A 17,108-nucleotide genomic window follows, 5' to 3' on the forward strand; every position below is an offset into this window, starting at 1 on the left:
GTGGTGTTATGGGGTGGGTTGGCCCCATAGAAACTTTTTCCCGAATATTGATATCAGATTCGTGGGGTACTTCCAAAAACCTTTAATTTGAGTCCCATATTGCTATGCTTGTAAATTTGTGCCCTTTCGGGGGTGTTTTTGGGGAGGCACGGTCCCCAAAACACTTCGTTCCACATTTGGATATCTTCAAAATGGATATCTATCAAAATATTGAACTTTTTAGTAGCTATATCCAAAAATAAATCGATCTGAACCATATACGACACGGATGTCGAAAAGCCTAACATAAGTGTCAAATTTCAGTGAAATCGGATAATAAATGCACCTTCAATAAGGCCAAGACTTTAAATCTGGACCGATTTGGTCCAGATTTGTAGACTGGGCCTTTTATGGGCCCAAAACTTTAAATCGAGAGATCGGTCTATATGGCAGCTATATGCAAATCTTGCTCGATATTGCAGAAATATGTCGAGGGGCTTAACTTAATTCACTGTCCCAAATTTCGGCATCATCGGACAATAAATGCGCTTTTTATGGGCTTAAATCGAGAGATTGGTCTATATGGCAGCTATATCCAAATCTGGACCGATCTGAGCCAAATTGAAGACGGATGTCGAAGGCCTAGCACAACTAACTATCCCAAATTTCAGTAAAATCGTTTAATAAATGTGGCTTTTATGGGCCTAAGACCCTAAATCGGCGGATCGGTCTATATGGGGGCTATATCGAGATATAGTCCGATATATCCCATTTTCGAACTTACCCTGCTTATGGACAAAAAAAGAATCTGTGCAAAGTTTCAGGTCAATCTCTCTATTTTTAAAGACTGTAGCGTGATTTCAACAGTCAGACGGACGGACATGGCTAGATTTTTTCTTAGATTTTTACGCTGATCAGGAATATATATAGGGTCGGAAATGGATATTTCGATGTGTTGCAAACGGAATGACCATCCTTCGGTTATGGGTTTAAAAAAAATTAGAAAAATTACTTCACTATTCTAACGCTTCGTTTACCTTCTTCGATTGACCATTTCAATAAAATAATATTTTGGCCATTAACAATTTGCTTGTGTTGAATAAGCACAAAGATTCTCATTCACGCTTTTTTGGTATGCCCAGAAGTGTGCCCAGAACAAATAGTTTTTATCACGTTTTTGGCCACGAAGCATGTAAATCTGGCGGCATGTTAAGAATGTTTAATTGAACCATTGGCTAAAAAAACTAAAACTTCTTACAAAAATTCCGTGAGTCGGGCAATCAAATCACTTACGTTTGTGTATTACAAGATTTTCCGTACATTAAATGGTTAATCGAATTTTTAAGGGGAAATTAAAGAGAGAGAAAATTAAAAAAAAAAAAAAAAAAACAAGTAAAAAGGCGTTAAGTTCGGCCGGGCCGAACTTTGGATACCCACCACCTCGGGTATATATGTAAACCACCTTCCATCAAAATCCGGTGAAAATTGCATACCTTATATCCCATAGCAGTTATATCAAAATATGTTCCGATTTGGACTAAATAGTAAAAACTACAAGTCATTGTTCAATTGTGTATAACAAAATATTGGTCTTTTTAGTACCTATATCTAAAAATAAACCGATCTGAACCATATACGACACAGATGTCGAAAAGCCTAACATAAGTCACTGTGTAAAATTTCAGTAAAATCGGATTTTAAATGCGCCTTTTATGGGGCCAAGACTTTAAATCGAGAGATCGGTCTACATGGCAGCTATATCCCAATCTGCACCGATTTGAGTTAAGTTGCAGAAACATGTCAAAGAGTCTAACACAACGCACTGTCCCAAATATCAGCGAAATCGAACAATAAATGCGCCTTTTATGGCACCAAAACCTAAAACCGTGAGATCGTTCTATATAGCTGCTACATACAAATCTGGACTGATCTGTACCATATTGCAGAAGTATGTCGAGGGGCATATTTTAACTCACTGTCCCAAATTTCGGCGACATCGGGCAATAAATGCGACTTTCATGGGCCAAAAACCTTAAATCGAGAGTTCGGTCTATATGGCAGCTATATCCAAATCTGAACCCATCAGGGTCAAATTGAAGAAAAATGTCGAAGGGCCTAACACAACTCACCGTCCCAAATTTCACCAGAATCGGATAATAAATGTGGCTTTTATGGGCCTAAGACCGTAAATCGGAGGATAGGTCTATATGGCAGCTATATCCAAATCTGGACCGATCTGGGCCAAATTGCCAAAAGATGTCAAGGGCCTAACACAACTCACTGCCCCAAATTTCAGCGAAATCGGATAATATATGTGGCTTTTATGGGTCTAAGACCCTAAATCGGAGGATCGGTCTATATGCCAGCTATATCCAAATCTGGACCGATCTGGGCCAAATTGACGAAGGATGTCGAAGGGCCTAACACAACTCACTGTCCCAAATTTAGCAAAATCGGATAATAAATGTGGCTCTTATGGGCCTAAGACCCTAAATCCGAGGATCGGTCTATATGGCAGCTATATCCCAATCTGAACCGATCTGGACAAAATTCACGAAGGATGTCGAATGGCCTAACACAACTCACTGTCCCGAATTTCAGCAAAATCCGATAATAAATGTGGCTTTTATGGGCCTAAGACCGTAAATCGGAGGATCGATCTATATGGCAGCTATATCCAAATCTGGGCCGATCTGAGCCAAATTGACGAAGGATGTCGAAGGGCCTAACACAACTCACTGTCCCAAATTTCAGCAAAATCGGATAATAAATGTGGCTTTAATGGGCCTAAGACCCTAAATCGGCCGATCGGTCTATATGGGGGCTATACCAAGATATAGTCCGATATAGCCCATCTTCGAACTTAACCTGCTTATGGACAAAAAAAGAACCTGTGCAAAATTTCAGCTCAATATCTCTATTTTTGAAGACTGTAGCGTGATTTCAACAGACAGACGGACGGACATGTCTAGATCGTCTTAGATTTTTACGCTGATCAAGAATATATATACTTTATAGGGTCGAAAATGGATATTTCGATGTGTTGCAAACGGAATGACAAAATGAATATACCCCCATCCTTCGGTGGTGGGTACTTGGCACAGTTGTTGGAAGTGATAACAAAACCCTATGTGCAAAATTGTAGCTAAATCAAACAATAATTCTGGCTTCCAGGGGCTTCAGAAGTAAAATCGGGAATTCGATTTATATGGGGGCTATATCTAAATTTGAACCGATATTGCCCATTTGCAATCCTCGTTGACCTACATCAATATCGCTTATATGCAAAATTTCAAACGGCTAGCTTTACGCGTTCGACCGCTATCGTTATGTCGACAGACGGACGGACGGACAGGGCTAGATTGACTCGAGACGATCCACAATATATATATATTTTATAGAATTGCAGATCAATATTTCCAAGTATTACAAACGGAAAGATTAGATTAGTATACCCCCATCCTATGATGTTGGCTACGAAAAAAATAATTATTTATATTTAAAATAAAAATTATAAGTAAAATCAGGTATTGAATATCGTGTAGTAAAACGAAACGAGGCCACCTTAGCGCAGAGGTTAGCATGTCCGCCTATGACGCTGAACGCCTGGGTTCGAATCCTGGCAAGACCATCAGAAAAAATTTTCAGCGGTGGTTTTCCCCTCCTAATGCTGGCGACATTTGTGAGGTACTATGCCATGTAAAACTTCTCTCCACAGAGGTGTCGCACTGCGGCTCGCCGTTCGGACTCGGCTATAAATAGGAGGCCCCCTATCATTGAGCCTAAACTTGAATCGGACTGCACTCATTGATATGTGAGAAGTTAGCCCCTGTTCCTTAGTGGCATGTTCATGGGCAAAATTTGCAAATTTGCAAAACGAAGAATAATAACTCAATTCGGCGGCAACAATCATTGTGCTGAAGAAAAGCGCCTTAGAAGGTTACTATTGGTTAAACTGTAACTGGAAATAGATCTTAATCTTAACGGAAGGTTATTCCAAAGACGCACAGCGTTAATGAAGAATTGTCTTTCAGAGATAAGGTATCTATATCTTATTGGTGTAATGCAGTTTAATATGGAAGATCGTGAGAAATTCAGTCTATCATGCAGGCATTTTGGTTCACCAGAATAAACCAGTAAGGAAAGGCAAAAGTCGGGCGGTGCCGATTATATAATACCCTACACCTACCCCATACATACAAAGTGGGAGTTATGAATAATTCTGAACCAATTTTGATGGACCTCGGGGCAAGTTTTCAGATGGGTTATTTAAATCCCCGGTTGACATCAAATTACTCATAATCGGAAGAATATATATATGGGAGCTACATCTCAATATAAATCGATTTTGACCAAACTTCTCTTGTGCAAAATTTTGGCAAGATTGGTCAGTAAATGCGCTTGCAGTGGCTTTAGAAGTGAAAATCGGGCGATATACGTAAGAGGCAGCTATATGCAAATCTGAACCAATTTCTATGAAATCACCAGTAATATGAGGAGTTATAAGAAAATCGGGCAAATATATATATGGGAGCTATGTCTAAATCTGATTCGATTTCCAGCAAACTTTATAGATATTGTGCAAGTCCTCGAGAAAATCGTTCTACAAAGTTTTGGCAAGTTTGGTCAATAAATGCGCATACAGTGGATCTCGGAATGAATATCAGGCGATATACATATATGGCAGCTATATCTAAATCTGAACCGATTTCTATGAATTTCAACAGTAATCTTAGGACTCAGAATAAAATTCATTGTGCCAAATTTCGAGAGAATCGGTTAACGAATGAGCACTTTATTGCGATATTTCTCACAATCGGACGATTTCGGCCAAACTTCACGGAAACTGTGTAAGTTTTTGAGGAAAGCGTTGTACAAAATTTGGGAGAGATTGGTCGATAAATGCGGTTTCATTGAATATCGATAGATATATATATATGTATATATATAAAGGGTGATTTTTTTGAGGTTAGGATTTTCATGCATTAGTACTTGACAGATCACGTGGGATTTCAGACATGGTGTCAAAGAGAAAGATGCTCAGTATGCTTTGACATTTCATCATGAATAGACTTACTAACGAGCAACGCTTGCAAATCATTGAATTTTATTACCAAAATCAGTGTTTGGTTCGAAATGTGTTCATTCACCGTAACGTTGCGTCCAACAGAATCTTTGAAAAAATACGGTCCAATGATTCCACCAGCGTACAAACCACACCAAACAGTGCATTTTTCGGGATGCATGGGCAGTTCTTGAACGGCTTCTGGTTGCTCTTCACTCCAAATGCGGCAATTTTGCTTATTTACGTAGCCATTCAACCAGAAATGAGCCTCATCGCTGAACAAAATTTGTCAAAATTTTAACACATTTCGAACCGAACACTGATTTTGGTAATAAAATTCAATGATTTGCAAGCGTTGCTCGTTAGTAAGTCTATTCATGATGAAATGTCAAAGCATACTGAGCATCTTTCTCTTTGACACCATGTCTGAAATCCCACGTGATCTGTCAAATACTAATGCATGAAAATTCTTACCCTAAAAAAAATAACCATATATATATATATATATATATATATATATATATATATATATATATATATATATATATATATATATATATATATATATATATATATATATATATATATATATATATATATATATATATATATATATATAGATATATATATATATATAGATATATATATATATATATATATATATATATATGTATATATATATATATATATATATGTGGCCATAAATTATACATTTTTCTGCGGATTATGACGAAAGATGGTTTACATATACATATACCCGAGGTGGAGGGTATTCAAAGTTCGGCCCGATCGAACTTAACGTATTGTTCAATCACGTCTTTGTGACATTTACCTTCTCAAGAAGCTGGAAAAGGGCAAGGATTTTAACGATTCCCAAGGGGAGAGGTGAATATAGATAGGTCCGTTTAGTCAAAGGCGTTTGAAACCACCCTTAAACAAACAGATGCATTAATTTGTAACTAACAACAATTTGCTGACTGCTAGACAAATTGAGTTGCCCCACGGTCGCAGAGAATATTAGATGGGAAATTGATGACAATAGTGTTTGTTTTTTGGTCCTACTAGACCATTCCAAGGCTTTTGACACAGTGTGTAATTATATTTTAATATCAAAACTTGCAGACCGATTTAAATTCCGGTCCTGTGCTGTTAAACTCATGGATTCCAACCTGTCGAGAAGAGTACAAACTGTCTCTGCCGATGGGAACATCTCACGAATTCTGACTCTCACTCGTGGCGTACCTCAAGCCTCGCTTGTGGGACCCATGCTATTTTATACCCTCCACCATAGGATTGGGGGTATACTAATTTCGTCATTCTGTTTGTAACTACTCGAAATATTCGTCTGAGACCCCATAAAGTATATATATTCTTGATCGTCGCGAAATTTTATGTCGATCTAGCCATGTCCGTCCGTCCGTCCGTCTGTCTGTCGAAAGCACGCTAACTTCCGAAGGAGTAGAGCTAGCCGCTTGAAATTTTGTACAAATACTTCTTATTAGTGTAGGTCGGTTGGTATTGTAAATGCGCCATATCGGTCCATGTTTTGATATAGCTGCCATATAAACCGATCTTGGGTCTTGAGTTCTTGAGCCTCTAGAGTACGCAATTCTTATCCGATTTGAATGAAATTTTGCACGACGTGTTTAGGTATGATATCCAAATATTGTGCCAAGTATAGTTTAAATCGGTCCATAACCTGATATAGCTGCCATATAAACCGATCTTGGGTCTTGACTTCTTGAACCTCTAGAAGGCGCTTATCTTATCCGATTGGAATGAAATTTTGCACGACGTATTTTGTTATGATATTCAACAATTGTGTAAAGTATGGTTCAAATCGGTTCATAATCTGGTATAGCTGTCATATAAACCGATCTTGGGTCTTGACTTCGTGAGCCTATAGAGGGCGCAATTCTTATCCGATTGGAATGAAATTTTGCACGACGTGTTTTGTTACGATATCCAATAACTGTGCCAAGTATGGTTCAAATCGGTTCATAACCTGATTTAGCTGCCATATCAACCGATCTGGGATCTTGACTTCTTGAACCTCTAGAGGTCGCAATTATTGGGTTGCCCAAAAAGCGGAAGCGGAGTTGCGGATTTTTCATATAGTCGACGTTGACAAATTTGTTCACAGCTTGTGACTCTGTAATTGCATTCTTTCTTCTGTCAGTTACCAGCTGTTACTTTTAGCTTGCTTTAGAAAAAAAGTGTAAAAAAGTATATTTGATTAAAGTTCATTCTAAGATTTATTAAAAATGCATTTACTTTCTTTTAAAAAAATCCGCATTTACTTTTTGGGCAACCCAATATTATCCGATTTGCCTGAAATTATGTACTACGGATCCTCTCATGACCATCAACATACGTGTTTATTATGATCTGAATCGGTCTATAGCCCGATACAGCTCCCATATAAATCGATCTCTCTATTTTACTTCTTGAGCCCCCAAAGGGCGCAATTCTTATTCGAATTGGCTGACATTTTACACAGGTCTCCAACATGTAATAATATAATAATAGCAGAGCAAATCTTTTCTTATATCCTTTTTTGCCTATGAAGAAGTGCCGGGAGAAGAACTCGGCAAATGCGATCCATGGTGGAGGGTATGTAAGATTCGGCCCGGCCGAACTTAGCACGCTTTTACTTGTTTTTTTTAATATTTAAATATTAAAAGAAAAAATTGTTAAGAAAAATAAGTGCTTGGAGTCGACTCCGGAGTCGGGGTCGAGTAAAATGCCATGCGGTATATCTTTAATACCATACGATGTTGCTTTACTATAATTATTGGGTTGCCCAAAAAGTAATTGCGGATTTTTCATATAGTCGGCGTTGGCAAATTTGTTCACAACTTGTGACTCTGTAATTGCATTCTTTCTTCTGTCAGTTTTCAGCTGTTACTTTTAGCTTGCTTTAGAAAAAAAGTGTAAAAAAAGTATATTTGATTAAAGTTCACTCTAAGTTTTATTAAAAATGCATTTACTGTCTTTTAAAAAATCCGCAATTACTTTTTGGGCAACCCAATAATACCAACTTAACTGAAATGAGCACGTTTGGTATCAATTTTTTTCTGGGCTATTTAAAGTGAAGGTGATTCTTAACAATTTTTGCATTTAAAGTTATTCGAAAGTCAAAAACAAACATGAATTATTGAAAAGGTCTATAGCTTTTAGCATTTGTTTCGCAAAATAAAACCAAAAAAATGGTTAGTATTTATTTGGAACTTCCCTATTAAATGTAAAAATAAAAAAAAACAAAAAAAACACAATACGTTGTACATCTCGAGTCTACAGTCCAGTCCGTAGGGCATTTTACCATAACTAAAATGTGAATTAATTCTTCTAGCAACTTATTTTACAAAAGAAATTCACACAAAAACACATTCTTCTATTCCTCCATTTTGTTTCGTGTATAAAAAAAAAATTTAGCTTTCCTACTTGTTTTGTGGGCAAAAGCAGAATAACTCTACTTGGAGTCTTGGTCTTATTTTATAATTTTTATACCCACCACCGAAGGATGGGGGTATTCATTTTGTCATTCAGTTTGCAACACATCGAAATATCCATTTCCGACCCTATAAAGTATATATATTCTTGATTAGCGTAAAAATCTAAGACGATCTAGACATGTCCGTCCGTATGTTCGTCTGTCCGTCTATCTGTTGAAATCACGCTACAGTCTTTAAAAATAGAGATATTGAGCTGAAACTTTGCACAGACTCTTTTTTTGTCCACAAGCAGGTTAAGTTCGAAGATGGATATATCAAGATATATCTTGTTATAGCCCCCATATAGACCGATCCGCCGATTTAGGGTCTTGGGCCCTAAATCCGATTTTTCTGGCCCTGATCGGTTCAGATTTGAATATAGCTGCCATATAGACCGATCTCTCGGTTTTAGGTTTTGGGGCCATAAAAGTCGCATTTATTGTCCGAAATCGCTGAAATTTGGGACACCAAGGTGTGTTCGGCTCTCCGACGACCTTCCTCAATTTGGCCAGATCGGTCTAGATTTGGATACAGCTGCCATATAGACGGATCCTCCGGTTTAGGGTCTTAGGCCCACAAAAGCCACATTTATTATCAGATTTTGATGAAATTTGGGACAGTGAGATGTGTTAGGCCCTTTGACATATTTCTTCAATTTGGTCCGGATCGGTTCAAATTTGGATATAGCTGCCATATAGACCGATTTCTTGATTTATGGTTTTGGGCCCATAAAATGCTCATTTATTGCCCGATGTCCCCGAAATTTGGAACAGTGAGTTAAGTTAAGCCCCTTGACATACTTCTGCAATATCGCACAGATCGGTCCAGATTTGGATATAGCTGCCATATAGACCGATATCTAGGTTTTAGATTTTGGGGCCATAAAAGACGCATTTATTGTCCAATGTCGCTGAAATTTGAGACAGTGAGTTTGGTTAGGCTCTTCGACGTCCTTCTTCAATTTTGTCCAGATCAGTTCAGATTTGAATATAGCTGCCATATAGACCGATCCCTGGATTTAAGGTTTAGGGCCCATGAAAGAGGCATTTATTGTCCGATTTCGCCGAAAGTTGGGACAGTGCTTAGTGTTAGGCTCTTCGACATGTTTATGTAACTTGGCCCAAATCGGTCCAGATTTGGATATAGCCGCCATGTAGACCGATATCTCGATTTAAAGTCTTGGCCCCATAAAAGGCGCATTTATAATCCGATTTCACTGAAATTTGACACAGTGACCTATGTTCGGCTTTTCGACATCCGTGTCGTATATAGTTCAGATCGGTATGAGGTATATGAGTATAAGGTATGAGTATAAGGTACCCGAAGTGGTGGGTATCCAAAGTTCGGCCCGGCCGAACTTAATGCCTTTTTACTTGTTTGTTTTTGTTTATGTTTACCAACAACAAAAAACGAAACAAACGAAAATGGTCATAATAGCCATTAAAAGTCGGCAAACACAAGATCATGGAGCAAAAGCGGTAAACAAAAAATAAGACTCACGCGTCATGGTCTAAAACGAATGGATAAAATCACACGCTTGTGTTAATGAAAATATCAACACTAGCAACAACATACCAGCCCTATCATCATTTTTAAGCCAATTTAATTTGGATTCCATCCAAGCGAGCCTAACACAATCAGGAAGGTTTTGTGTTTTGTTTTTGTCAAAAATTTCTCAAGTACTTACCAGACTATCGGCAGCATTTTGCGACATTATTTCATAGATTTGAAATTAGAAATGAAACATTGACTCTGGTGTGACTGGTGACTGTGATTTGGAAACCAAAACATTTTTGAGCTGCTTAAAATTCGAAACACTCTTGGAGTGAAAGAAGACAAAAACTTTGCCCAACTAGAAGAGCCCACAAAAATGTTAAGTTTCGTAGTTTAAACTATGATGTAGACGATGATGGTTTTTTTTTTATTTTAATTATGGCAATATCTTCAATGATTCTTCCATGCCAACACTCAGATACTGAAATAAAAGAAAGATAAAAGAAAAATCGATTAATAACAAAATAATTACCCTAAAAAGGTTAAATAGGTGGGAACAATATGGTTTGTGCTTAGAAAAAGCAAATTGGTGGGGCAAAAATATGAACTTTCTAATTGATCATACCAGGGACGTAGCCAGGATTTTTTTTTTTTTTTTTTGACGGGGGGGGGGGGGTCACCCCACATTTTTCAAAATCGATAATTGTCAAAAATCTTCTCTTACTGTGGAAATGGAGAGATAGTTTTTTTTTTTAAATTGTGGTCGCTATTGGGTGCAGGAACTAACCCATCGGCGGTGACATTTGCTCCTAAAGTCAGAGCTGAATGTTGTACTGATTGCGAATGTCTTAAGCTTCAGTACTTTGATGAAATTTTTTCATTTTCGCTCATTTTTGCTCTCCACCATGTTTTATGATTTCAACAGGTTATTTTTTGTGTCGGTCTATTGCTTTTAAATTTTCCATAAAATTGTACGTAAACAAACTGAGAACATTAAGCAACTATAATTGTTTGATATTTCAAAAAATGACTTTTGACCAATTTTTACTAAGACCCTCTACATTCTGCTTAAATGATGTCGATCGATGTAAAATCGATCCAAAATCCGGTTTTGATGGAAAAGATGTCCAACAAAAACTGCGCCCAACCATTGTCGTATATGCTTTAATTTCCATCATGTCTTTTAAGTTCTAAAGTTTTCCCAATTTATTGGAGGAAAAATAAGAAAAGGTGGTAGAACCAAAAATTCTTTTCCCACAAATTGATGTCAAACGGCAAACGGCAAACGTAAGTGTAATATAAACTTGCTTCCATAGATAACAGTGTGCTGACTAATATTATTTTAACACATTTCCTCACTTAAGGTGAATACTAAGTTCGTGTTTCACAGTGAAAATTAATATTTATTACGATTACTTTTTGTAGATAATAGATTTTGAAGCAGAAAGGCTTTATGACTTCATTCATTAGGACATTCCCATTATCTTCTATATAACAAGTAAAAGCGTGCTAAGTTCGGCCGGGCCGAATCTTATATACCCTCCACCATGGATCGCATTTGTCGAGTTCCTTTCCCGGCATCTCTTCTTAGGCAAAAAAGGATATAAGAAAAGAGTTGCTCTGCTATTAAAACGATATCAAGATATGATCCGGTTTGGACCACAATTAAATTATATGTTGGAGACCTGTGTAAAATGTCAGTTAATTCGAATAAGATTTGCGCCCTTTGGGGGCTCAAGAAGTAAAATAAAGAGATCGATTTATATGGGATCTGTATTGGGCTATAGACCGATTCAGACCATAATAAACACGTTTGTTGATGGTCATGAGAGGATCCGTCGTACAAAATTTCAGGCATATCGCGACCTCTAGGGGTCAAGAAGTCAAGATCCCAGATCGGTTTATATGGCAGCTATATCAGGTTATGAACCGATTTGAACCTTATTTTACACAGTTGTTGAAAGTAAAAATAAAATACGTCATGCAAAATTTCAGCCAAATCGGATAGAAATTGAGCCCTCTAAAAGCTCAAGAAGTCAAATCCCCAGATCTGTTTATATGACAGCTATATCAGGTTATGGACCGATTTAAACCATACTTAGCATAGAGTTTGGACATCATAACGAAATACTTCGTGCACATATTCATTCAAATCGGATAAGAATTGTGCGCTCTAGAGGCTCAAGAAGTCAAGACCCAAGATCGGTTTATATGGCAGCTATATCAGGTTATGGACCGATTTGATCTATACTTGGCACAGTTGTTGGATATCATAACGAAATACTACGTGCCAAAATTCATTCAAATTGGATAAGAATTGCGTCCTAATTAAGGCTCAGGAAGTCAAGACCCAAGATCGGTTTATATGACAGCTATATAAGGTTATGGACCGATTTGAACCATACTTGGCATAGTTATTGGATATTGTAACAAAACACGTCGTGCAAAATTTCATTCCAATCGGATAAGAATTGCGCATTCTAGAGGCTCAAGAAGTCAAGACCCAAGATCGGTTTATATGGCAGCTATATCAAAACATGGACCGATATGGCCCATTTACAATACCAACCGACCTAAACTAATAAGAAGTATATGTGCAAAATTTCAAGCGGCTAGCTTTACTCTTTCGGAAGTTAGCGTGCTTTCAACAGACAGACGGACGGACGGACGGACAGACGGACGGACATGGCTAGATCGACATAAAATTTCACGACGATCAAGAATATATATACTTTATGGGGTCTCAGGCGAATATTTCGAGTAGTTACAATCAGAATGACGAAATTAGTATACCCCCATCTTATGGTGGAGGGTATAAAAATCAATTTGTGTTTGTTTGTAGTTTTGTTTGTTTGTTTGTATGTTTGTGTGTTCCCTATAGACTCAGAAACGGCTGAACCGATTTTCTTGAAATTTTCAAAGATGGTGCATAATGAACCCGTGGTGAAAATAGGGTACTACATTTTTTGATATCTGAAGGTGGAGCGGACCCTCCCCCTTACCCTAATTTTCAGAAACGCCAGATCTCAGAGATGGGTGGTGCGATTAAAGCGAAATTTTGTGTGCTCTCATATAATACCCTAAAAATAAAAATTTGGTATCCAAATTTCGTATGGGGTACCTATGGGGGCTGCCCCAACCTAAAACCTACCAAACATATAGTTAGACCAACCACGACAATATGGGACTCAAATAAAAGGTATTTAGGATAAGAAAACGTATCCGATATCCAATTGTCGGACCAAGTGCTAGGGGGGCCACCCCACCCCCACAACACCACCCAACCCCCAAAACACCCCTAAATCGGACATATTTACCGATCATGGCAATATGGGTCTCAAATCAAAGGTATTTGCGAGTAGAATACGAATCTGGTATCCAAATGTGGGACCACGTTTCTGGGGGCTGGACCCCTTCCCCAATACACCCCCCAAACAGGACTTATTTACTGACCATGGGAATATGGGGCTTCAATAAAAGGTATTTGAGTATAGAATTAGAATCTGATATCCAAATATCGGACAAAGTGTTTGGGGGGCCGCCTCTCCCCAAAAACATCCCCCAAAGGGGACAAATTTACGACCATAGCAATATGGCGCTCAAATGAAAGGTCTTTGGGATTAAAGCACGAATTTGATATCAATGTTCGGGAAAAGTGTCTATGGGGCCACGCCACCCTCACAAAACCACCCAAATAGTAAGTATTTGATGACTATTGCAATATAAGGCTCAAATAAGAGGGACTTTCGAGTATAACACGAATCCGATATATATTTTCAAGGCCAACTCACTGAGTAGCCGCCCATCCCCAAAAACACCCCCCAAACCGGTCATGTTTGCCGACTATGGAAATTTGGGGCTCAAATTAAAGGCATTTGGAAGTAGACCACGTATCTGATATCAACATTAGGGACCAACTCTCTAGGGGACGCCTCATAACCACAACAACCCCCAAATGGGACGTATTTACTCACCAAGACAATTTGGTGAGTAAAGAGAGTGGAACTAAATATTTTTAGTTTGTAAGGCCAATTCATCAAACCGGACATATTTGCTGACTTTTGCAATAAGGAGTTTAAATGAGATTAGATTTGAGGCCAATGGCAATACGTTTCAAATAAATGATATATAGATATATGAGAATAGACCACGTTGCTGATATATTTTCAGGGCTTAATGTTGGGGGACCATCTTGGATAATGTTGGAGGCCACCGTAGCGCAGAGGTTAGCATGTCCGCCAATGACGCTGAACGCCTGGGTTCGAATCCTGGCGAGACCATCAGAAAAGATTTTCAACAGTGGTTTTCTCCACCTTATGCTGGCAACATTTATGAGGTACTATGCCATGTAAAACTTCTCTCCCAATAAAAAGGAGGCCCCTTTCCTTAGTGGAATGTTCATGGGCAAAATTTGCATTTGCAATGTGGGGGGACCACCCCAATCCCCAAAACACCCCTAAATCGGGCATATTTACCTACCATGTCAATGTGGAGCTCAAAGACAAGGTATTGGGGGGTAGTGCAAGAATTGATACCCTTTTTCGGGACCAATTCTTTAGGGGTCTACCTCTTTCCCAAAATACCCCACAAACAGCAATTTTTTACTGACCATCGCAATATGGGGCTCAAATAATAGTATATAGGATCATGTATTAAGGGCATCACCCCTTCTCCAAAACACCCCCCAAAGGGTAAAAATTTTTCGACCATGCCAATATGTGGCTCAAATGAAAGGTATTTGAGATTAGAAAACAAAATTGATAACCAATTTCGGGGCCATGTGTTTGGGGGGCGCCTCTTCGTCTAAACTCCCCTTAAACCAATGCCAATATGGGGTTTAAATATTGATATTTTTCAGGGCCAAGTATCTGGGGGACCATCTCACCCCCTTAATCACTAATCCACTAACCGAGTCGAGCCGGAAGATGTTCAGAAAAATCACGAAAATATGTAAAATTTCGCTAAAATCGCGTAACGGAATAGGGCGTAATGGGTTAAACTTTTGCCTTTAAAATATTTATTGAGACTGGTCTAAATACAAAATTTTGGGAAAATGTTGTTTGGGACAAATAAGCATAATGAAAAGACTTTAAAAATGTAAAGGCAAAATGTGGTGCCGCAAAATGCATTGTGCGGGCACAAAAATTTTTATTGAAAATTTGGCTTTAAAAAATAATCTCGAGGTTAAGTTGTCTTTAAAGTTTTTCATGATAATTTAGTCGTTAAAAAAAATTTTACTGAATTTTTTTTTTAAATTTTGAAAAATTCCTTGAAAGGGCTATATAAAAATGTTTTAAAGAAAATTTTTCTTAAAAAAAAAACAATTTCCAGGGGGATCCAGCCCGTGTCATTACAGAATATTACGCCAATTTTTTCTTTAAGATGATTTTATTAAAATTTGTTTATAAACAATTTTATTAAAATTTTGTTTTTACTAAGAATTTTTTTTTTATTTTATCCTTAAGACAATTTTAAGGCGGTCCTGGCCTCAGCAAAACATTGCCTTTGTAGAATATTATAACAATAAAATTTTATCATTTTAAAAAATGTTACTGAAATTTTTTGTTTAGAATAAATTTAATATAAATTTTCTTTAAACCAATATAAATTTTGGGGGGGGGGGGCTCGGGCCCGAGAGTTTTACATTTTGCCATGAGTACATTTTACATATATGCGACCACTTTTGTCGTTCACGCGATATTGACAACACTGAAAATGAACGAACATATGTTATTTTCGTTAGCCGAGCTTCCTGGTTTACTTTGTATTCAAAGCTCTTTCCAAAACATATAAAAGCAGAGCACTTGCAGTGTATCGTTCATTCTCTTTGTGCAGGTCAGTGGGTAAGGTAACAAGCAAACAATAATAAGACAAAAACCTCCGTGGTCGCTACGCGCACCGTTGGTTGTTGTTATAGCTTGTTGTTGTTACATGTGTGTGTGTGTGGTTGACAAACGGTCGCTTCTTGCATCGTATCGTTATGCTGCATTGTTTGTGTTGTGCTGTGGTTTGGTCGTTGGTAAAGCACAGGCATGTACTAACCCTCCAAACATTTGGAAGTGACTTTCTCACTCCCTCCCAGAATAGTCACTTTTTAGGTCCTTTGTAGAGATTTCAAGATTTACAACAACAAAATACATTACTGTCGGAATTCTATCATTCATGTTTCGCTAATTAGTTTCTCATAATCAACTGTTGTTGCTGCAAATTTAAAAATAGATTTTTTGTTGTTGTTTTGGACGCTAACTCAAAAAACCTCAAACAAGAGAATGTATGTTAACTTAGCCTTCTGTAATAAAGAAAGGCCGGTAGCACAGAGGGATAGCATACGCCTCACAATCGTAAGGTTGGCTGTTCAAATCCCAGTCAGGGAAAATCATTGCAAATAAAATCTTCGATTATTAATCTTGATTTGGAAAAGAAATAAATTAGAAAGAAAAATAAAAATTAGGCTCACTCTAAAAGGTAAAAAAAAACTTTTGGCAAATAAAAATTTATTTTTATAAATGACGTTGATAATCGAATTTTACACTTTTTTTAGTCCCTATTTAGTCACTCATGGGTATATATCGCCAAGTGGCACGTTTTCTCCCGTACCGAGACACTAATTAGAGTAAAAATTGATATCGCCTGAGATTGTTTTCAACTTCCTTGAGTGCAGATTTAGTGACTCGCACGATAGAAAATGTTTGGAGATTGTTAACATTCGTGTTGGTAGGTATATTTTCATATAATGCGTACATATCTATTTTGTTCATTCTTTTTGTGCAGGCAACCATTTATGTTACATCGAAATAAAGCAGAATTATAACGTTTCATCATTAACCCACACGCCTATTCATTTCGAAAGGATTTATTGCAAATTTTATACAATTGGCGCCCAGAAACCCCAAACTTCGCTATACAATTTAATATTATGGTGTGGTGTTTTTTTAGTGGTGTTTTTTTAGGCCAGCGTGAACTTTCTCATTGGTCAACTCAACTCCGACTTTCTACAAGGCCTTATATGACGGGAAAATTTTGTTTAAACAGTTTCATTCGTTCGTTTTATGTCAATCCAAATTTTATACCTCTTT

General features: G+C 37.6%; 1 protein-coding gene across 1 annotated transcript in view; it reads right to left on the reverse strand.

The window, feature by feature from the left end:
- LOC106093484 (ral guanine nucleotide dissociation stimulator-like 1) overlaps nucleotides 1–17,108 on the reverse strand; it is a 122,538-nt gene that overhangs the window by 70,504 nt on the left and 34,926 nt on the right. The window contains exon 2 of the mRNA XM_059370788.1: nucleotides 10,226–10,513. Within this exon, the coding sequence (XP_059226771.1) occupies nucleotides 10,226–10,252 (27 nt within the window). The 5' untranslated portion in view covers nucleotides 10,253–10,513. The remainder of the gene's footprint in view (nucleotides 1–10,225; nucleotides 10,514–17,108) is intronic.

The sequence above is a fragment of the Stomoxys calcitrans genome, chromosome 1, assembly GCF_963082655.1.
Source record: "Stomoxys calcitrans chromosome 1, idStoCalc2.1, whole genome shotgun sequence".
Taxonomy (NCBI): Eukaryota; Metazoa; Arthropoda; class Insecta; order Diptera; family Muscidae; genus Stomoxys; species Stomoxys calcitrans.